This window comes from Morchella sextelata (assembly GCF_020137385.1).
Source record: "Morchella sextelata strain SCLS chromosome Unknown scls_12, whole genome shotgun sequence".
NCBI lineage: Eukaryota > Fungi > Ascomycota > Pezizomycetes > Pezizales > Morchellaceae > Morchella > Morchella sextelata.
The window spans coordinates 215,037-237,965 of NW_025408627.1; the positions used below are offsets into that span (position 1 = coordinate 215,037).

The window sequence follows — 22,929 nt, forward strand, 5'->3', positions numbered from 1 at the left end:
GATTTTGTGCTATTAACTGGTAGAGGTGTCAGGATACGATTGTTTGGGGTCGAACTTTTGTCGACTTCATTTCGGGCTGATTCTCCTCTGAGTTCGTTGATCTACAGAGCGAAAAAGGTGTCAGCAGTGTGCATATTCCAGAGTATGGCGGGAAGGTCTTATTGACGGCCGCATACTCCAATTGATCAAGGTAGGGTGCAGGTATTCGGAGTTTAAGGGGAAATGTAACCATTCCCTAGCCCTCCATCGCTCGAGAGAAATTTTCAGCATGGACAACTGCACGACCTAGGCCAATTTCGATGTTCTGGGGTGCAAGTCCTAGAGTGGAGAACAGCCAAGACAAAGCCGCGAGGCATTGATTTTGCATCTTCTTTCAATTACTGGCATTAAGAAGATATTTGAAGAATTTATTTCTTCGAGAAACTCTCCCTACTCCCTTCACTACAAATGTTTATCTCCACGCCCAGAGCAGAAGAAGAAACGATGTCTCAGGTGGGGCTGATCCCACTAGCACAGATCACCTGCTTACTGCAACGTTTCCATCGGTCTGCTGCAGCGCTCACAGTGGGCTTGTCGGCAGAGCGGCGAAGTGTACTACACAACGTTAGCTATATTCATATCAATTTTCCTAGGGGGTTTGGCGGGAGGAGGGAGGAGGAATCTTGGTATGAGGTTATGACGGAGTCACGTAAATCCCCAAGTAGGGGAAGTCTAGGAGGTGGAAAGCTAGGACATGGCAATGATCTGGCCCACTAGAACAATCAGCGGAGGATGGCTACTGGTTTAGCGCGGGTATGCCTGCCCTGCCGGCCCAGCTGAATGCAGGGTATGAATGGCGCAAGGTTCTATAGAAACCCTACATGTACTTTATTTACCATGTGCAATCCATTATTTATATAGGTTTCTAGCGCTGCAAACCTTAATAATTCTGATTGCGAAGTAACAGACCAATACACTGTTCCTCACAATTAATATTCTTCTTTATGGACAGGTTAGAGTGTAGTGAATACCTTAACTTTATATTATGTTTCCTTATGCATGAGAGTGAGGGCGGAGGGAGGTTCTAGAGAGAAAAGTGTTCATATCGCCATAGTTTATGGCTCCTAGCCTCCTACATATAAATAATTAGTTCAATACCATACGGTGTTATATGGCTGGCGGTATTTAAAGTGCAGTAATGGCGGGAATACAGGTTATAAACCCTCATAGCCATAGGGCTGTAAGAAAAACCATTAGATAGTGGTGGAAGCCTGGGTCACGGAATATCACTCGCACTCTGGACATCTTTGTGCATGTGGTAGGGCGCGTAGAACGCTGGTATATTCTAGGTGGCTAGAAGAGTGGGGGAAATGATGCCGCTTGAATACGTCCTTTTCTGTAAGTGATTGGGCATCTCTGATTATATGTTTTAGAGAACAGTTAGCATTTTTCTTGGGAAGAAGTGGTCACTCTTGAGCGTTCGCACTATCCGCCAATTCCAACACAGCCACTCAGGGCAAAGCACACATTTTGCCTTTTGATCATCCAACCTCCTACGTCTTTGCAAATTCTTCTTTCACCCAACACCAACTTCTCTCGCCCAGGTCCAAAAACAGCCACAAGCCAAACGTTCTACTCACAGCACTGTAGGGGGTACCAACCAACTCGTTCAACACCAGCGAAAATGAGCTCTTCACCAACCCCCGACCTAGAGCACATCCCCAACCACAACTCCCACGTTCTTGAGCACTGCGAAAGCCAATGCTTCGAACTCATGTCGGACGTCTGCGACCTGCAGAACAATCTCCGCATCGCCAGGGCCCTCCTGTTCATGCTACAGTGGCGGAACGTAATGAAGCAGCTTCTGGCACGGCGCCCTGCAGTTCCGGACATACCACATGTGATGAAGTTGGATGAGAAGCTAGTGATAGACTGGGAGAATGAGCTGAAGAGGAAGATTGCGGAGGGGTGGAGACGGATTGATGAGAATGATCGCTTGTGGGATTCGGAGCTTGGTAGGTTTTCTGTCTGTCTGTTGGGTGTCGTCTGGTTTGGTTACTGATGTTAGGGGTGTTTAGTCGCCGCTTTCGGAAGGTGATCTTTGAGTAGAGGTGAGCGTGCCAGAGGAGAATAGCTTTCAAACTTTGTTTAAGGCTTTTTGAATGGGGAGGAAATATGGTGTCTGACATCATACACTTGCAATTGACTTGCTGGTGTGTGTTAGATGTATTAATTTTCCGCATTTTTGTTCTCCTCATTAAATTCAATACTCTTCGACAAGGCTTCAATATTATTCTCTTGATTCTCTAGTACCTTTTTTTTTTTTTTTTTTTTTTGTTTAATTTATTAATTGTATGTAGACTGTAGTTTATGATAATTCTAGTACCTTTCTTGGCGACGGTATCGAGTAACGTTTTTCCAGAGATCCCGGCATCGTTGAAGTGATATATCATAAATGTGACCACATGTAGCTAGCGCATTAGCAGGAAGCGGAGCCGCTTCATACCTCTTTTTAGCACTGCGGCTCTCTAAAGCCTCCTCTCACGTCATTTCCATATTTTTCCAAAAACATTCCTTTCTACATACACCTCTAGTTCTGACTTCCACTCTATACTCTGTTGAAACATTATTTATACTTTTTTTTTTTACTCTTATACGACTAACCAAGGTTTCCCAGTCTGCTTCTCAACTCCCCTAAACATACCACGCCCACCCATTACTCCAAGTCAGCTCCTGGACAAGGATCACCATCTGTCACAACGTTGAATACATGTAATCTTCGACAGAACCCAGAGCTCCGGACGTCATCTATCCTTGCTATGTCACTACCCGGCCAACTCTCACTTCCCCTAGCAAAAGAATCCGTTAATCTCTCTGCGCGCCATTACCGGGAACACCGCCTACGCCCTGTGGGGTTGGGAACTCTCGATTTCTCGCAATATAACAAGTCTCTCCGCGCGTGCCCATTGACGCTTAGGGTATTGCTTGTGAGTAGCAAAATGTTGCTAATTAACTCCTCTTTTTCTTCTTGCGCTAATACATTGATATTCTTGCCTCCATGGGCACAGTTAGATGGATGCTTAGTGTCAACTCCTGAGTTACTGCTTCCTTCTCTGGTTGGGGGAGCGAGAGATTTAATCCGGAAGAGAAGGGTATACTGAATTCACCGAGAAGATCCATCTCGTAGCGGAGGTAGGTGGTCCGGGACTGTAGAGTAGTGGTGACCAGTCTCTCTTGTGCCTAGTTGATCTGGCGTTACTGAATCATTTCCTTGTTTTTTCAACCTTGTTCAATTGATGGACTTGTTGCTGATTTGAATGGAAACAAAGGAGAACCAGGCGAAAGCAAGAACAGTCGAATTTTTACTGCTATACACTACGAAGGCTGGCGGTGGATCCTGAACTTGTGTCCTCCAGCCTCTTCTGATTGTGGCATCTCTATTGGGGGATTTCCTCGAAAAACCCGTTGCGGGAATGAACTCTCGCCCTCTTCGATTCGGCAGGGCCTCTTATGATCGCCTAAAAGGATGTTTTATGTTCCGGTATGAGGTGGTAATTGATCTGGCCCAGCGACGAACCAATCCGACTAAGTAAATCCAACATTACCCAACGAGGAACAACCCCAGCGTATTCCGGGATCATTATAGCTAGGTCCACACCTCTTTCGCTCACACCCGAGGCCAAAAGCTCATCTTTCTTTAAATCCTTTTGGAGTGAGAAGGGGGGAGGGGATGGATTGCCTTCACGGGAAAGAAGATGATTGGGCAAAGATGGGGCATAATCACCGGAGACTTTTGGACTCCCTGAACCGAAAGAAAGGAAGAAAGCTGGTAACTGGTTTGACGAAAGCTGGTGAGAGGAAAAGAGGAACCCCAACCACTGAGTGATTTTTATTCCTCGCTGGCTAATGGTAAATCTACCCAGCTAGATTTGTTCGCCGCTGGATATAGCCGGTGAGGAGCATTCATCTATGCGCATTGTTCGACGGTGGACCAGATCATCCTGCTATCTCGGTAGATATTTGTTCGAGATTTCCTCTCTGTAGGCAGTGCATAATTTGCAGTTCTAGGTCCGGAGAGCTGTGGTATATTGGGCGATGTTCGGAATCTTCATTGAGATTGGATACTTGGTGCCCATTCCAACCGATGATTAAATGACAGCATGTCTAGAGAGGCCTTTCGGTTCATGCCAAGTTCGCCCACAAGCTCTGGAGTCGGGTATAGTAGTAGGTCTTGGATAAACGGAAAACTACCTCGATAATTCCTTCAAATGACTGGGATATATCGAAGTTACGGTGGAGCCTCGATAATAGTATATGGTTTGGAACGGCTTTTCCTGTGCTGCTATCGACAACATGCTTGGATCAAGAATGCTGCTATCGGGTCTCCACTGTAATTCACCTCTACCAGTAGCGAGCTCGAGCCTGTGGAGTCTTTAATAGTCCTATAATTGAGTCTGGAAGAGACTATGGAATGCGAAAAAATGTTTGGAATAGTAGGTTTGATTTTTGTCTCGAAAAAGACGTCGGATTGGATGGGTCTGAAAATCAACTATAGCATTAGAATAGCGGTCGTTGAGAATTTTATTAATGAAGACGCTATTTCTAATTGGATTGGTTCGGTATAAGGCTTTCTTACAGCAGTCTCTTCTTCAGATTTTCTTGTTTCATAATACCTGGCTGCGCCAACCTAACTCACACACATATAATTACGACTCCCAAAGTCTTACACTGCCTACCTACGTAGAATTAGAGGCTATCGAATAGGAGTCCGGTACTATGGTTTTGCGATACTTACCTGTATCATGTGAAATATTATTAACAGGTGGCCCGACATATGTGTGTGAAGATTTACGCAGCCAGATAATATGAAAAGGGAAAAAAAGAGAAAAAACGGCTGTAAGAAATGGGAACCTCTTCCACTCTAAGAAGAAACGAACTATTTCGTATCTAAACCCCAATGCTGTTCTGTGTTGCCATTTCTTTGCCGCTCTTACTTGAAATAGTATGCCCGAGTTACCTAAGTAGTACGATCTCGATGTCAGCCTTAATCCACTACTGAAATATCAAGTTAGGGCTGATTGATTACATACATGTAAGTAATGTCGATGACTTGGAGTATCGCTCGGCTTCTCCCCATCAATGAAGGAATATTCCTGTGTCAGGCCAAGGACTTTGAACTCTTAGCCATTACATGCCAGATCGCAAGGAATATTTCTCCATTGGCGGGACAGCCAAGAAATACTCCTAAGAATTTGCTGAGGCTGGCGAGTCTGAGTCTAGAGCATCTAGATCTCTGTATCTCTCGTTGGAAGAGCCGCTAGAAGCTTTAACCCCCAGATGTGTGTCCAGTCTTCAGTACGGTTGTTGACTCCACGGCGTATCTGTGCCGTAATTAAGTACTCTCAGACACTCGGGGATTTATCTCTTCCTACTGTAGTTAGTTACTTGATTAATAATTCAAGAACTACAGGTAGTTTTTGAAGCTTCAGTGTAATTGGTATCACCTGATCTACATATGCGGGGATGGGAGGGGCTACAGGGATGATATGAGCTTCCTCCGGTACCTGCATTAAATCTAAGTTCCACACAACGTTGCGCCCTATCGATAAGCTTGCTGTCCTTGTTCGACTGTCTGGCCCTGCAGCGGGTGCTGACAAACTCGATAGTCCTACTCTCTATCTATCATGTCACAGAAGAGTAATGAGTTGACCAACTTGGTAGTACTACAGATTAAGGTCTCCTGCGGAAAATCTGGATATCTAAAGATTGGAGAGAGCCGCAGAGACTAATCTATATTAGTCTCGACCTCCTCAACAGTCGATCATAAGGGATTGGTCAACATACGTATAAACGTGCTTCAACCAATGACATTATACTCATTAGAAGAGGTACGATATATAACGAACGACCTCTGGCAACAAAAGGCGAGAAGGGTACGTCGATGTTTCTCGTCAGTGGCCAAGCTGCATGACCTCCGATCAGAGTTGGTCCCGTCCTCGGAGGTATCCGGCATGTTCTGGTGTTCATAGGGCTTAATATCCTTTTATCCTTTACCCAGAACTAGATATAAAAAGAATATCATCAACATTAGAGAGAGAAACCATCCCACTAAATATAGAACGCCTAGAGCACGGGGTCGTCAAATGCAGAAATAGATATACTGAATTAAGGGGGTATGACAAGAGTATTGATAATAGAGGGAAAGTTAATATAATTTCGGAGGAGCTAGTATGATATGATTAGTCCATTAAAGGAATGATGATAGGCCGATTGGGAATGGATCAGGGTGAGATATGAGATTCTGGGGGGGGGGGGGGGGGAACCCTGGCCCGCATACCCGATGTGTAGATTTTCACAAATACTTGATAGACGGAAAATAGAAAAAGGTTCTTTGATGAGGATTGGGGGTTTCAAAACGAAAATATCTGGGGGTGGTGGTTTTATACATGAGAATTGTTGCTATAACGTGAAAAGGAGTGGCGGGGGCGAGGGAGGGAATGAACTTTGTTTTTTACAAGATGCATCCGGAAATCTTACGACCCTGGATAAAGGACGAAGGAATAGCAAAGGTGATGAATAGTAAGAGTAGTGGTATCAAAGTGAGAGTTTGTCTAGTGTTTGTTTTGTGAAATCATGAAAATTTACTTGCTATAATGCAGAGGAAAGCATCTGGAAAAATGAGAGTTGAACATAAATGCTCGTTCGTCTGAGCAAATAGAGTTTAAAGCTAGAGAAGATGGGAGTAACGTGATGACAGTGATGGGTACGTGAATTCTCGTCTCGTCTTGTGTTTTTTAACATAGGTTTTGAAAGCCTCGAGAGGATGGTGTAGTCTCGTCAAAACCTCGTCGTCGTGCGACCTTCGAACTCTGACATCTCTCTGCAATTATACTCATTAATAGGGTGAATGAGGATTCTATATTCGGGGGGAGTAGGGGCTAGAGGATTTAGTCAGGTGGGGACAAATGCCAAAGATGTCTTGAGACCTTCAAACCTAGTCTTGTCTCGTCTTGTCCTTTCAGCGTTTTCAACAGACGACAGTCTCCGGGCAAAGAAAAAGAACCTAGCTGAGGGGTAGAATCAATGCGGGGGAGCTAGAAGATGATCTATTTTTCTATTGATGCGAGACAGGGAAGCTGCACCCTTCTGGATATAGGTATACCGCCAAAACTCGAAAAATTGGCTATCTCCGTCCAGGGATTACCACTTGAGTGATTGGTTGAATGGCATCGATCTGCACCAGAAATTTCCCGCACAAGTAATTTTGATCTAGCCAATTTTTCGAGTTATGGCGGTATTTGATAGGCAGACTATACTTTGCATGCACAATTGTGATGGGAAAAAAGTACCATTGGTCGATAAGTGGGGTGGTATTGGTTAGAAGACTACTGCCAGTAGGAAATTGAAAGAAGACCTAAATGTGGGTGGGTGATTGTGACAGAGTAGATATCAGGTTATGTCACTCGAGAAAATATGTACGTAATGCAAGCTTCCGCGGGAGTCCATATCAGGACATTCACTCCATGCGAGTATGTACCTACATGTCCAACATTCTAATTGACGAGATCGCCAATTAACATCTAGTCCAATTGAGGCCATAATTCATGGTGATCACCCTTTCGACCGGCACTCTTTCAAACCACGCTGTCCCATTTCACTCTAAGCAAATACCAGCCTTGATGCCTCAGAGCTTCATTTCATATGGAATACTCTCGGTGATAACGTTTATCTTTCCCCAAGCCTTTGCACACAATTAATGAAGTAATTAATCAATTTCCCCGAGCCTGCCGGTCGTGCCGGAGGTGTGAACATAGCTTGTCACTCGCTGTGGCAAACGCCAAACGGACCCCACGCAGCACACGCAGAACATGCGACACTAGGAAGAAATAAATCTGCGACGTGACCTCATTCTTTTCTTCGCGCGGCGATTATATCGCCTTCGCCTCTTTAGCGAGCCAATAGGAATACCACAGTATCAAAATAGTAATCTCTATCGACACTATTTGTCACTATGCGCACTATGCGCAACCACTCTTCTAGAGCACATGTCACCAGCCTTGCGATTAGCTAGGATCGATCAGCATCCGAATACCAAATCCCGGTTTCTCAAAACAAGGCCGAGAAGTCTCGAATGTAAAGTGTGTCGATCCAAGGCGGCGGTGCAACACAACCACACCTACAATGGTAGAGCACATCTCCATATCTTTATCAGAGACGAGCGTGGTCGTCAATTAGCTTTATCTTTGTCCGCATCCTTCAATAAAATTTCGTTTGCAACTACTTTCTGCACTTCTAGCCCTCCATATCCTCCGCGTATCATTACTGCCGCATAACGCAATATCCAGCAGAACGAATTAACGCAATATCCCGTAGAACGGATTTCCACACCCCGACACACCCGACACACCCCGATTCCAAAGAGCTCTACACGTGCTATCGAGGATGAATGAGCCCTGCGGGTTAGTGTTTTCTTCGATTCCACTTCATTCCAACCACAACGCGCACGTGATTATGCACCTCAATCATCTCAAAACGAAAAGCAATCAAGCACAGCAGGATTGCATATCGAGGATCAAGAACCTCCGAGATTACTCCGAAAATAATGATGAGAGCCTGAAACTGGAGCTAGAATATATCAGAGCCCAGCTTCAGATGATTGAAGAGTGTTTGTGGGAGGAGGCTGGTCAGTATCGTGTTATTTCGTGGGGTTAATTCATGGCTGATTTGTGTGCGGTTCATAGGTGATAATTGTGCGATCTATTGCATGGAGTTGGCGGCAGGAGTTTGGAGTCCTCCACCGAAGGATATAGAGGTGTTATATGCGTGAAATAGGCCCAGGGTGGTAGAGGGAACGTTTGATTTCTATATCTTTTTCTCTTCAGCTACAGCCTGATACATATATAAGTGTAATATTAACTATTTCCGAATCGTCTTTCTTTTCAAACTCAGGTTTGAAGTATCGTGTATTAGTGAAACAGCAGAAATCACTTTTTGAACAGCACATCCAAGGCTTTCCTTTGCAATACTGCTTCGATATTTACATTTGGACAGCTATAAATTCATACATCTTTGACTTGCATGCCTTGTAGTAGTAAATAGTTTCCGATCCACTTGCGAGCACAGAGCCCTAACTTACTTAAATCCTCAGAGAAATTGCACGTGTATTCAATTCGTGAAAAAGAGTAGAGACCCTGGAAGAGTAACTGATACCTTTTTTTCTGAAATTGAAAGTGCCTTATCGAGATTTAAGTCAATCCGTATTCATATTTGTTCTATTACATTTGGCTAACGTTGTGCGACTTTCAACAGAGCTGGGGAGCGCCAGGTCTGCCGGAGCATACAGCTGCAGTAGAACATTCTTCTTTACCGAAATCTTCTATGAAGACGTGGGAGGGATAGACTACGTCTCAATGCATACATACCGATTGCTTTTCATATTGCTTAATCACGCTGGATTGCACATATCCCCTCACAATATAACCTCCGTTGATTGTGGTGACGTTTCCAACAGTCGGGGGCTGTATGTACATGTACATATATTAAAGAGAATATCGTTGCTTTTACCAAAAAGCAATACTCACGGACTCCGGACAACGTTCAACCCCGAAGCCAACGCCAAAAAAGTCACCATCGCTTCATCCGCTACGAAGTACGTATAATACGAAATGTTTCTTTGTTTCTTAATTTTTCTTCTGTGTTCTATGGTATTGTACTTTTCAAGTATTGGATGTATATTCTGGTCATCAGGCTTCTGATCATTCCATTACTGTGATCTTATTTCTATCTCCAACCTTAAACAACATCACCACCAGGAACAAAATCTTTTTATTATTCGCATCTTCTCCAGATTCCTCACCGATACTCATTCCTCCCTCAACATGTCTGTATTTATGTTCCAGTATCAATGCTACTAGCAGGATCATACACAGATACATTTCTATCAACATCCCGCACGCTTTATCGTCCTGAGTGCATGTATGTTACCATGGCGATGGCATTGCTCTCTTCTTTATGTCTACCCTTGAAGGAGCAGATACGCACAGGTTCGGAATATATCTCAGCGCAGCTCGGCGCGTGTATATAGATCTTCTGCCCCTCTCTTCCTTCCCTCCTTTCTCCGATCCCATCATCCCACCATCAACCAAAACTTCGATTTTCTATCCAATTCCTCATCTCAATTTCCTTCTTTCCCCGTTTATCAGAGATGGACCCCAATATCTGCTCTAATCTTAACGGCCACGTCTTGCTCCACTGGGCAAATGGCATTAAACTGCTTCACCACTCGCTCTGGAACTATACCGTCGCTGCAGTGACCCTCAGTCTAGTCCTCGCGGGAGACGACTACCGCATTCATCGTACCGGGGAGATCATATCCAACGGAGGCCGTATCGTTCCGTGCCTACAAATGCAGAGGAAGCAAGCCGTCGTCGCAATGTACAACCGTGACCTTGAGCTCTATCACAGGCTCATATGCTTAATCAGAGAGGAACTATGTTAGTTAATAAGCACCCTACTTCTCAAATAAGTAACACTGACCTCTTTATTAATAAGCTCATGGTACTTCCGAAGCGATCGGCCAAATGATGCTTGAGAAGTTGACCCAACTACCATGCCCCGCATGGGACCTTGCGGGGGTCAGGGATATCATCAACTCTATCTAGATGTGGGGTCAATGGCTGTCGATCTGGATGATAGTGCTCTTGTGAGTAGAATATAAAGCCTCTCTTTCATCCCCCTTCCGCCATTCATTTGTGTACTGTCTTGCGGAGGCGCTTTCTCATCCTTGAATCCTGCCAGGGCTCTGGAGTATAGTAGAGCCAATCTTTGCTGACAGAGATGCGGTGATTGAAATAGTTACATTCTCGAGTCTTCGTTTTTCTTTCCTACTTTGTAGTGTAAGCTTCATTTGAGGAGGAAACACCTGGTTAGGAATTTGTATTAACTCGTGGTGCAAGGAGTAGATTTCTGTTCTTTTCTCTTTCTCCCTTTTTTCTTTTCTTACCATTGTCTTTCAAATAAATGTCATGAAACCGGTCAGAAATTCTAAAGTAGATTCGCTCAGCTATCAGCAGAGGATATTGTTGTAGAAAGAGCAGGCTAGGAGTGGTTGGCCGCGGTCATAATGGTTAACTAGTATACCATGAGGGGTTTCACACGGAGGAATAAGAAGTATTGGGCGGATGCTATGGTGTGAAAACCGCGGGCAACGTAGTCCAATGTATTGATCATAGGCCCGGTAATGATATCGCAGACCCAGAAATAGAAGCATGTAGTTGAGTTTAGATTTCCGATTCAGTCACTATGACTTCACAGCGGCAATTTCCGCGTACTTTCTAGCTTCGATCTACATATATGAAAGACAGGCGAGTACATGTAGCCTCCTGCCTCTACATAAATTGCTTACTTGCAGCACCACTTGAGGACAGCTATTTCACTTCTACAAATACCCAAATGCCAAGAACCTGAGTCTATAAATTCTTACAACTCCCACTACCAGACGACAACATTCATAATCTCAGGTTTTCCACATACGACAACACTCGAGCTCATAATCTCAAATCTATACATACGAAAACAGTACCCGAAGACTCGAATTATAATGGACGCCACACAAAACGAAAACTTCACCAGCACCGGCAAAAGGCAATTTCCGGCTGCTACTCTTACCACTTCGCTTGACCTGCCAATTCGTAAGTACTAACATTTTAAAATGACCGCCCTTGGTCACCTCACTAACACTACTGTCATTTCGCCACCTACCGCAGCCAAACAGGGGCCAACAGTCCCCCCGTATTATATTGTTGGTAACAAGCGTCGCGCCGGTCCTGCTGCTCCTCCTCCCCCTACTTTCAAGGAGGGCGAAGTAGCTACTAGTGAGCTGATTGGGGCTTGCATCTCCGTAATTCCCACTACTCCGGGCTGCTGGAAAAAAGTTGCCAATGTGTACAACATCGGCTGTGACGCTTTTGACTATACACGCCAGGACGGGAAGGCCCTCAGAAACCACTTCGGCCGCCTAATTAAAACTGCTTCTTGTAAGAAGCCAGGTTGCCGGGCAACGGCCCTAGCTCAGAAATCTGGCGTAAAATGGAATTTTAATACTCCAAACAAAGAAGAGATTCCTTCGACGCCCTATTCTAGTTGGATGAAGAAAAAGTTGGCATACTCCACCGCTAAAAAAACGGATACCACACCTGCCACGTCAATGCCGATACCTCCCAGCTCCAACTCCGAGGAGAACAATCCAATCTTACCAGCTTCGACGCCAGTAGAAACGGAGGACCATCCTGACGATGAGGCAAAGACGATTGCTAATCTACGCGAGGATATAGAAGCTCTTGAGGATAGGCTCCGTGTCTCGGAGGGGAAGAGAGATGCACTTCTAAGGGGAACTAGAATGTTAAAGAGACATAATGAGTTTATTTGTCGAGACCAGAAAGCACTTTACACTAAGATAGCGAGATTAGAAGGTTTAATCACAGACCTCGAAGGGTTTGCCTCAGACCCTCATTACGACCCTTCTAAGAACAGAAAAATCGGCGATCCTTCTGAGAACGAAAAAACCCTCCACCCTTCTAAGAACAAAAAAATCGGCGATCCTTCTGAGAACGAAAATACCCTCCACCCTTCTAAGCGCAACAAGAAAGCCCTCGACCCTTCTGATCATGTCACGAGTGGTTAAGGTTACTCGAGAAAACGCCGACGGAAAAGGAAGGGAATAAGCATAAGCTTAATGTTCCGTTGGTTATCCCCTCGTGTATATGTCATTTACGATGTTAGAGTTTTACAATTCGGGATAGTGGTATCTCATTGTCACTTTTTACCCCGGGGGGGGGGGGGGGGCGGTTCTCCCTTCCCTTATAGTAGATGAAGAGTCAACAGTTCACTGGTTTTAGTCGTCTCACCGACCTGCACCTGAGTTGTCTAAGATGCATTCTCTTTTTTCTAAAACATTTCATTTATCAAAGGTTACTTGTTACTTTTCTCTCCTTCTTTTACTTTTACTTTCACGTTTCAATCTCAATATGGTTTGAAGACGTTCAGCTTCGTCTTCTGTTTATATTCTTATTTCGTTCTGTTACGTACTAACTACATGTACTGCCAGATATGGTCACAGCCAGTGGGCTAAAAAGAAAAAAAAGAGGAGGAAAAAGAGGTCAGTGTTTATCAGTAGAAGAATTTTGCCGGAAACCCTGCACTACTCACAACGCTCGCAAATAGGCTAGATTAAGTTGAGGGCGCGAGAAAATAAAAATTGTGTTTTGCCACGAGTCCAAACTACATTATCCCATTTTAATCCGTCACTGCAAATACCACCCAAATGCATTTCCGGATCTAATCTAGAACAAACTATTAGCGGCCATATAGATTGAATTACGTTGTCCGTAACATGTACAATTCATAATTTGCGTTCTCCTTTTATTCTAACCGTGAGAAAAGTGAGGTTATGCCTACTTTTCACCATATTATATGCGAAGTTCGTAGCAACACTCTTCTAATCAATGCATTATCTATATTCTCAGTAGCATAACTTTTATTGATCCATCCATGAAAATTGGTATAAATCGAATGTACCAGATCTTCTATACCCAACACTTACCCGCGGTTTTTTCCGGTTTCCTAAGATTCGAAGATCGGATTGTAGATAACCCTCTCTCTGCACAGTCATAGAAGTGATAAGCTTTACATTAATTATATTTATTATTTTTTTGAGAAATATCATAGTCAAGAATTCCTAGACTAAAATCCTAATGCCTTAAATATGATACCAGGATACAAAGACTTCATTTATTAACGTCGTACACAGCTGAAACTCCCCTTTAAAAAAAAAAACAGTCAACCATATCCCATTATAAAAATACAAGCACAATGGGAAGGTTGGGCAGAACAACCACCGAGTTCCAAGGATGGGAAAAGTGTTGATGTGTAACCGGTTCTTATCCCGGCAGTAATTATGGTGTATGTGCCGATGGTGGAATTAATACTTTTTTTCTCCTATTATCTATGGTTATCCGTTAGTGATTTTAGACAGTAATTGGTTAATAGGGGGTATTTTAACATACTGGTATACCATTACACCTCTCTCTGTGGTCAGACAGTATAGAGCAGGTATTACTCTTGCTGCGCCCGGCTCCTCTGTATCAAAGGAGATCCATTTTGGAGTAGAACATAGCGTCCTTGGAGACAGGGAATAGTCACCACGCTGTAGGACACCATGAAGAACTCCTTTTGGATCTCGACCCATGCCTCCATGCCTTCATGCTTTTCTTGAAATAACGGCACCATCTTTAGCAACCATGCGTCATTGGCAGCACTGAAGACGTTATTGTTAATTGAGCGTGGATCCAAAGTCAAAGGGTCAGTCAAGGTGAGAGCAGCCAAGGCGTTGCTTCCATCGTCGATGGCCTTGACATCGGCATTGAAGCTTTCGCTACCTCCCGACACATTCAATCCGGCGGCAACGTTTAGACCCTCCTCCTCACTACTGTTTTCCTCCTCCTCTTCGATGAGCTCATCCTCTTCATCATCTCCTTCGTAATTAACTAGCCCAAGAGATTCTTCCGCGCCATCAGCATCTGTGGCCTTTGCCCACTGATAGGAACATGGGTCGGGCAAGTCGACATCCGAGTCGGAGCTGCTGCATTGAAGCTCTAGATTGTAGTCGTCGAGGTTATCGTCGTCGTCGTCGTCTTCCATTGGCTCGTCAACGATGTCGACGTCATTGCTCATCGCCTGGTTGTCGATCGAGAGCCTCACCCTCTTTGACGGCGAGAGGATCTCCTCGTCCTCACATAAAGCTGGATCCTCAAACACGATACCCGCAGCACGCATTTCCGCTTTATGCTCCGCAATCTGTTTGGCCCTCACCCTTTTGGTTCCCTCTTTACGCTCGTCCGTCCACTTGATGAACTCCAACGGATCCATACTCGCAGTACTGGTCGCACGGCGCATCTCGGGGGTCTTTGGAGTAGTAGGACTCTCAGCAGCCCACGGATAGAGACGGGCCTGCGCATCACTCCATGAAGCTCCTTTGGCCTCACTGAAAACGACGCTCTCAGTCCTCTTCAGCAGGAAGGAGCGAGCTCTTCGTGGTTCGGGGGTCGCTGGTCGATCCGGAATATCTCGTAAGCTGCCACCGCCACTGCCCTCCACGAACATGAAGGGGATGCGGAATGTCTCTTTGAGGTCCCCATTGTTCCTCTTGCGGCGGATGCTGTTGGTCGGGATCACCAGGCTTGTCGAACGCTGGTGAACGTGGATGGAGGCAAGAGGGCCGTATGCGCCGAATTGCTCACCCACCATGCCCATGCGGCCGATGGAGGTGACCTGGGAGCTTATTGGATGGACATTGTGCTCATGGGGGCAGCCTTGAGTAGTTATGGTCGGGAGCGAGTTCATCGAGTGGTTGGTGCCTGGAAAGCGATGATGAATCTCGGGAGAGTGAGCATGATTATTAGGACCGTGTAGGGATGTGAATTCGGGGATTTTGCTGGTTTGGGCGGAAATCTCGAACCTTTCCTGAGACATTGTTGGAAGGGCAGGAATATATTGTGGATGGGCAGATATCTTGTCCGCAGACATTTTATCTGATGAATTCGATGCACGCCACATTGAACGTGAGCGGAACCCAAACCTGACGAATTATACCGGTATTAAACTGACGGCCTGGGCAAGATTGGAATCTTAAGGCTGCGGCACAGAAGACATAAAAGACACTCCAGGAAATCGAAAGGAAAGAAAAAGAGAGATCCCCTGGTGGGGAGGACGTATCCGAACACAATGAAAATAGCTGAGATTGGATGAAAGCGAGTGTCTGCTATTTTTGAAGGATGAACGACAGTCTCAAAGATCAGAAGTGGGAGGACCACAGGTTAAAGTACTTTTCCTTGAGGTCCGTTCTCTTCAGCCATAGAAAGGGAGAGTTTCTTTTAGGCTTAGCCTACAGCTCATTTCCTCACTGTCGCTCATAGAAATGGAATGATTTTCTTTAGGGTTAGCCTAAATTTTATCCAGCGCAGTGATGGCTGTCCGCAATCAGGTTCGTTGACCTGCGGACTGATCTCGTGTCTTCATGTACATTCTTCCATTGATCTTCTCGTACGAGCAGCTGCCGGTAATGATTAATCAGTTCTCCATCTTCAATAAGAATACTCGATGTTCACACCATGGGCTGATATAAAAGAGCGCAGAGAATGGGAAAGGTATTTGATCTCTGCTCCCATTGATCTCTCCGGAAACAAGGGCTAACTGAATGAGCAGGAAACCATGTTCGAGAAACGATTGATTCTATGAAACTGCTGAAGGCATTTCCTTGATTGCGGAATACTACGCCTATTGTGGGCGAATAGGATGAGCATTGTTCTGTGTCTTCGTCTGTATTGATATTCCACGCTGAATGGATCATTCCGCTGCCCGTCTTCTTACAGTGGGAGTGAGTCGGGGTTACCGATTCAAGGTCGCAGCTGATGCCCTACAGAAGCAGCGAGGAATTGCATTCAATCTCCCCTACTACGATATTTTGAAAGGAATAAGAAGGTAAAAAAGAGCTGGCACTGCTAGCACAATTTTACAGTCTATCTTGTTACAATCACGGAATGGCGGAACTGCATGTGTGGGGGGGATTTAACGCTGGTAAATGGTCTTGGTTCTACTCTCAAATGACGGCGAGAAGAGTGGAAAACAGCCTAACATTTCATTCTTTTATTATCTCCAAACCTGGTGAGTTCGCAGTACCTCTGTTTCTTGTTCGTCTGCCCCTCGAGCTATTTTTATAGCTTCGGATATGACAGCTTTAGCTATGGTGACTAATACCAGACCATCACCAGGGTCCTACATTCTTGCCAAGTGAGAAATGATAAAATATTCATTTCTACCGTCCGATATCAACCCAAACATTAAAAGCAACTGAGGACTCCCGAAGGCAGTTTCCACAGCCATGTACCAGTTGTAAGTAATTTTACACTGCTATGTGGCGTGCAGAAGGAGTTCTAGCCCATAATTAGTGTATGCATAAATCCATATCTTCCGAATATCAACCAATACCCCCTCGCCAGCTCTCACTCGGAGCTTATTCTCGAGCTCTCCATACAAAGAAACGCTCCTCCATAGTTTGTAGAATCGTGTTTATATCCCCCTGATAAATCCAGTAATAGAAGAATATTCATAGTTATCTCTATATTGCCTAGATGGCACAGTGATATCGTTTTCTTCCCCATTTGCAATCTCTGAAATGTCAAAAATCGTGAAACGGGAGGTGCAGTGAGCTCATATGGCCAGAAATCAGGTTCCATGTGGTGGACACGTCGTGCACGTGCTCTGGAGCTAGCTTGCTGGCTAGATATAACAACATCCCGAGCTCAGCTCAACCCGACGTCCAACCACCTTCTTCCATCCTATTCATTTCCTCGAGAACATTGTAACATCAAGCACACACTGTACGCGGTAAGCAGGCTACCCTTATCATCTCTTGATCAAGATAGAACTAACGACTGAATGCCTTCCACACTTCTCTAGTATCCTGTTCTATTAGCTGCAGACAGACATCAGCTTGCTCCTTCTCAGTGTACTTATAGCTGTACATTACATGTCACACTATGATGTTTCCACGCACCATTCAGACCTCCAGCTCCAGGACCTCCAGCTCCGGTTCCTCTGCGCCGGCCGCCCCCGTCCCCGCCCCTGCCACGTTCACTCCCTCTAGAATCCCCGGTGGAACCTTCATCCCCGGTGAAACACGGGCCACCCGCTCAGCCCGCTCCACACAGCTCTCCCTCCAGGCGCACACAGCCCGCATCGACCTCACTCCCCGCGCCCTTACCTCAGCCCGCTCCAGCCAGCTCTCCCTCCACGCACACACAGCCCGCGTCGACCTCGCTCCCCGCGCCCTTACCACTCTCACCGTGAACCTTCCCACCTTCACCCTCCCTCCCAACACCACAAGACACCCCGTCCACGGCTTCCGCCCCGTCAATTCCACCACCTCCGCCGGCTTCCACTCACCGGCCTTTGGCGCCTTCGTCGAGTGCACGTCGCGCCTCGCGCTCGAGCAGAACAGAGCGCGGCAGCGGCTAGTTATCGAGCCTTGGCTTAGTAGGCGGGCCTGGACGAGGAAGGCGGCGGAGTTGACTGTGCAGAAGGGGTTGCCACCCGGCGCGGACTTGGGCTGGTTTGAAGAGGCCGTGAAAGTCGTCCCTGACGACGGCGAGGAGGAGAAAGGAGAGCATCGTATCGCCATCAAGAAGGCGCCTGACGGCTTCCAGCCCAGGACCGGCCCGGGCCCTTCGATCGTTGCGCGCGGGAGAGGGTTCGATAGTTTCTACTACCGCAACCGCGCTGGGAACGTCATGCTCGTCCTCGACAGCCGGCGCGAGGGTCTATCGAGGGTGGAGATTGGCCTTCTGAACTGGATTGTGGAGTACGTGCGCACGCACTCGTGGGAGGTGCTCATCCGCGATCAGTGGGATGATGTGTGCGTGGCGCTGTGGCGCGAGAGGAACGTGGATATGAGTGTGAGGGAGATGAGGGGGAAGTGGTCGTTCTTTTGGGACTGGGTGGTGAGGTGGAGGGGGAGGGTGTATGCCGGGAGGTTTGTGCAGAGGGCCGAGGGTATGTAGGAGTAGTGGCTGGTTGTGTTTGTGTTGTTGAACTGTTTAGAGGAGTATGGATGTAGGGGGGAGTGGAGGATTGTAGATGTAATTTAGGTACTCGTCGGGGGAGACGAAGACACGTATAAGTGTCAGTGATGCACGGCAACAGAGTCGGTATATCAACCTTTTTCATCGCCTTGTACCACGGTCTGAGTAGAGGTATTCTTGTAGGTAAAGGTGTCCTTCTGCAGCGAGGCTGATAATGCATCATAACGTAAAATGCCTTGAGCAATTTGAATCCTGCATAAAGCCTTAAACATCGATCGACACCTAAGCTCCACGGCACTACTGCATGTGTACGAAGTCTAAATAAAGTTCTACCTCCGAGACATTTGGAATCTCTGGAGTCGCTGACTCAACTCACATCCTTGCAATGTACGAGTGATGAGCCATGAATCACGATGTTTTGGCAGGTCGGGTTCTACGGAGAACAATATGCATTTTTGGCCTTGGGGAAGCTTTAATTTTTGATATGTGCACCACACAGCCATTTATTCTTTACTCTTGATGATCATTAACGATCAGTGAAAGTATAATAAACCGGCAAAGCCGTATGGCAGCGCAGGTTTCGAGAACTCGAGATTAGATATTATATAACTCTGGTTATTTACATCTAGATTTGAGCTATTTACCTGTATGCTTAATGCCAATTTATCCACAGGAGACACGATTTACTACTTGATAGGTAAACTACATTTAATTCATAAGCGATCCATTGAAGCAGAGAGACTACGGTCTGCATACAATTAATGAATTAAACAAAAAAAAAAACATTGAAGCAGAGTTTGCATCATATGTTCTCACTCGTAAATTACATTGGTGAGGTGCGCATGTTGTCCTGGGATCATCATCACAGGGGTGAAACAAAGCAACAAAACAATGATAAGATATAGGGGTTAATACAGAACAATCCGTAATTGACACTATGGGCGATGCTACATGTAGAAGTGCCAGATTAATTGTACATGGTGCCTGAAATAATATGAGAAGCTGTATCTGTATCACCACGGCAGTCGAGAAGCGTATTGATGAGTGCAGCTGCAATTCTACGATTCTTTCCGGAATTATAGCTCCCACTATACCAGCGTCGGAAGGGGCTTTTGCACCTGTTTGGTGGCGGCTCCATCGGTAGACTGCGTTGATTGTACAATGTTTCACCCTATTTCTTGTCAACGTGGGTGCTAAATGAATGTTTACCAGATTGAAGCTGAGCTAACAAGGCATCGATCACAGGAAGATCCTATTTGGATGCTTCTCAATGATAATTCAGTCGGTCCCATATACATTGTCGATTGAGGAACCAGCGAGATGAAAATAACCTGACTCTCATCCGAACCTGCCCAACGTCAACATGGGGGGATCATCCCGTTCCGTCCTAAATCCTTTTTTTTCGTGGTCGTGGGGCGAGGGAATCGACCCTTCCATATTGTGTAGCACTGTGCGCCAAGACGAAATTTCTTGCCCTACCAATATCGTCGGCAGTGTTCCCACATAGACGACAGCCATAGAATGCATGTTTTTTGTGGACGAAAGCCCTAACAGACACTTCCTTTGACCCCACAATCCAGCCTTACCCCTCTGCAATCTCTACAAAGAGCAGCAATAACCATCACACAACACACAACCACACATCTCCCTCCTCCACCACTCTTCAAGACTCTCAAACACAATCAATCCTTCTCCCATTGATCCATCCTCCTCTCTCTCAATCACTCTTCCATCTGTCCTACCTTCTAGAGCTCACCATACCTTTAATTCTCCGCAAAGAGCAATTAGAACAAACAAGCACTCACCTCCGGTTCAACCTTCCCCCAACTCCCCGATACCAACGACCACCATAAAACACTCTCCTCTCGTCCAAGGCGTCTGCACTCAGTCTCAGCAGTAGATTCTGCCCCTTTCCAGTGACAGTTGAGACCTACAACAACAATCTCCAAGAAAACATTTGTTCCCAGTAACGTTCAACAACCACAATATCACGCAACCATAACATTTCATCTTCGCCTATCAAAATCTCTGGTCCATACCGCATTGCCCTGTTCTCCCTCCTTAATTAGCACCATTCTAATAAAATTTACAGATAAAAGCTTCAGCATAATCACCTTGTAGGTATCCCTGGATAGATAAAATATGATAGCCTGTGATGTTGAAGATTCTTACTAAGACATACCTGCAGATAAATACCTCTCCATGGCTCGAAATCCCCGTTCTACTGCCCGGAGATCTTCCGGGGTCACTGATGCTTCTTCTCCTTCCACTGTTTCATCCCTTCCTCCCAGTGGTCGTGGTCGTGGTCGTGGTCGTGGCCGTGCTGCTCGTGCTGCTCGTGCAGCCCGCCCTACCCGAGGCGGTCGGTCATCTACCTCTGCCAAAAAGCCTTCGTCATCAAATTCCGCTTCATTTACCTCTTCCATTGATCCAGCTACTCCAAATTCTACCTCTCCGTCAGCAAAAGCTGCCGATGCTCCCACTCCCACAGCTACCGGTGACGGTACTCCTACTTCAGTTGCTGCTTCTCTTTCTGCTTTCCCTTCTCTCGCAACCGAAACTGCTCCACCCTTCACTCCTTCTACAATAACCGATGCCGCTTCCGTCTCATCCTCTTCTTCACTCGCTTCTCTATCATCCCTTTTAGCTGGGCCATCTCGAGCGTCTCATCGTGCCTCTCCCAAGATCCCTCGAAGCGTTCGTTCGGCCTTAAAACGGTCTAAGAACCATGCATCTGGAACGCGAGTCTCAAAAAAAGTACGTTTTATCAGTAAGGCCACAGCAGAGTTTTCTCCGGCCAGGTTCAGTGAGGACAACGACGGTCCAGAGATTGAACACCGCTCTAAGCCCGACGGATTTCGCTACAGAGAAGTACAAAGTGCCACAGGGTACCAGCAGGAAGGAACAAGACGCCTCGTATTTAACTATGAGTCAGAGGTCACCGGAAACCAGGGAGCCCTACATCATCAGGCACTCTTCAAAGTCGGACTTGGTGGAGGCCGCGTCAAGCCAGGGAAAGGAACGTTGGCAAAGAGGACCCAGGTCGTCCTGTACATGAAGGAGGACTTGAACTTGCAGGGCATTCCTCAAAGCTTGGGGATGGTCTTCCACAAGGTTGCAGCAGACAAGTTTATGCCTGTCATCACCGTCGAGGGAGATTCCGCTGCTATCAGCGCCCCAATTCCTTCTGCTGGCAAGAGATTCGATCCGGAAGACCCGGATGCGTAGAGGCCCTTGGAGGGTCCGGATATGAAGAGGGGGTTTGCAGGACAATGGGCCATGATTCCTTTCAAATTTTGTTCCTTTTTTCACCTTTTTCCCCCTCATGTTTTTTTTTTCTTTAAAGGTGATTTTTTTCATTTTCTTTTTCTTTTTCAGTTGAGTTCCTGCAGAGATGGGATCAGCATAACGATAATTAGATATCATATGTTGTTTAAAAGGCTTCAATCTGTCTTGTCACCCAGTGAGCTGTGGTTTCTCTCGTAAAAGTCTTGTATTTTCACACGATCTTGGGATTTAATATACCAGACGCCTCTGTTTCTCCATCAATATTTATCATCCAACCTATCTATTTGGATATAATATTAGCTAAGTTGAAATATTTTCTGGCGCTCCAGTCGTTGGTTTTCCAGTATGCTTGAGTCCCGAGTGATCTTTGATGAACCGTTCTTGAATGATGGCACCAGTTCTGAAATTGTCTTCCCCCCGTCTGGTGAGCTTTTACCTCGCCTTGAGTACTTTATAAGTCGACTTTTCCTAATTTTATCAGAATTGTCATAAGTCTTCAATTATTTTCCGCTCTGAGACACAACGCGGGGGTGCTAGTCATACCTTTTTCGACGAAAAAGATTAATTATGTAGATTCTTAAGAGCTCCCTCGCGAAAGATGAACATGTGGTAAATAGTTGTGCCCATAATGAGGTTCTTTTTCACTCTTATCTTATGACTTTTATTCCTGATTGGGATCAACACCGTCTCCACAAGACAGGCGATCGATCATTGAAGTCCATAAATACTTAGTTTTGATGGATTGAGACGAAGCACACATTCTATCTTCTTGAGAGCCAGATATCCTACTCTTTTTAAACCTCTATGATCATAAGAGAAAGAAGCGCACGGAGTCGCTGGCGTCATGCGGACATTCAGCCTTTTCCTAAACTAGCTAGCTGCAAATGCAACGTGGCAGAACTTCTAGAAATTTATATGAGCTGAGAGATGAACTTACCTCACCTTACTCTTCCTGCTTCCTATCAGGTTACCTATCGTCTACGAAGCGAGTAGGTCATGCATCGCGTTGTGTTACTTCAGTCTATGG

The 22,929-nt window shown here is 45.8% G+C and overlaps 7 protein-coding genes across 7 annotated transcripts; 6 read left to right on the plus strand and 1 right to left on the minus strand.

The window, feature by feature from the left end:
• Nucleotides 1-1,663: 1,663 nt before the first annotated feature.
• Nucleotides 1,664-2,077, plus strand: H6S33_001959 (uncharacterized protein; the record flags this gene model as incomplete). The annotated part of the gene is made up of 2 exons (XM_044833761.1): nucleotides 1,664-1,994; nucleotides 2,058-2,077. 2 exons carry the CDS (start codon nucleotides 1,664-1,666, stop codon nucleotides 2,075-2,077), a joined length of 351 nt encoding a protein of 116 aa, XP_044693102.1.
• Nucleotides 2,078-10,183: 8,106 nt separating this feature from the next.
• Nucleotides 10,184-10,640, plus strand: H6S33_001960 (uncharacterized protein; the record flags this gene model as incomplete). The annotated part of the gene is made up of 2 exons (XM_044833762.1): nucleotides 10,184-10,472; nucleotides 10,531-10,640. 2 exons carry the CDS (start codon nucleotides 10,184-10,186, stop codon nucleotides 10,638-10,640), a joined length of 399 nt encoding a protein of 132 aa, XP_044693103.1.
• A 938-nt stretch (nucleotides 10,641-11,578) lies between these two features.
• Nucleotides 11,579-12,661, plus strand: H6S33_001961 (uncharacterized protein; the record flags this gene model as incomplete). Its single annotated transcript, XM_044833763.1, has 2 exons — nucleotides 11,579-11,669; nucleotides 11,745-12,661. 2 exons carry the CDS (start codon nucleotides 11,579-11,581, stop codon nucleotides 12,659-12,661), a joined length of 1,008 nt encoding a protein of 335 aa, XP_044693104.1.
• A 1,430-nt stretch (nucleotides 12,662-14,091) lies between these two features.
• H6S33_001962 (uncharacterized protein) lies at nucleotides 14,092-15,561 on the minus strand (the record flags this gene model as incomplete). Its single annotated transcript, XM_044833765.1, has 1 exon — nucleotides 14,092-15,561. The coding sequence occupies one exon, from the start codon at nucleotides 15,559-15,561 to the stop codon at nucleotides 14,092-14,094; it is 1,470 nt and encodes a 489-aa protein (XP_044693105.1).
• An 8-nt stretch (nucleotides 15,562-15,569) lies between these two features.
• H6S33_001963 (uncharacterized protein) lies at nucleotides 15,570-16,295 on the plus strand (the record flags this gene model as incomplete). Its single annotated transcript, XM_044833766.1, has 7 exons — nucleotides 15,570-15,596; nucleotides 15,655-15,746; nucleotides 15,809-15,856; nucleotides 15,951-16,018; nucleotides 16,088-16,093; nucleotides 16,170-16,181; nucleotides 16,240-16,295. 7 exons carry the CDS (start codon nucleotides 15,570-15,572, stop codon nucleotides 16,293-16,295), a joined length of 309 nt encoding a protein of 102 aa, XP_044693106.1.
• A 1,278-nt stretch (nucleotides 16,296-17,573) lies between these two features.
• H6S33_001964 (uncharacterized protein) lies at nucleotides 17,574-18,593 on the plus strand (the record flags this gene model as incomplete). Its single annotated transcript, XM_044833767.1, has 1 exon — nucleotides 17,574-18,593. One exon carries the CDS (start codon nucleotides 17,574-17,576, stop codon nucleotides 18,591-18,593), a length of 1,020 nt encoding a protein of 339 aa, XP_044693107.1.
• A 2,223-nt stretch (nucleotides 18,594-20,816) lies between these two features.
• Nucleotides 20,817-21,842, plus strand: H6S33_001965 (uncharacterized protein; the record flags this gene model as incomplete). Its single annotated transcript, XM_044833768.1, has 1 exon — nucleotides 20,817-21,842. The coding sequence occupies one exon, from the start codon at nucleotides 20,817-20,819 to the stop codon at nucleotides 21,840-21,842; it is 1,026 nt and encodes a 341-aa protein (XP_044693108.1).
• Nucleotides 21,843-22,929: the final 1,087 nt, after the last annotated feature.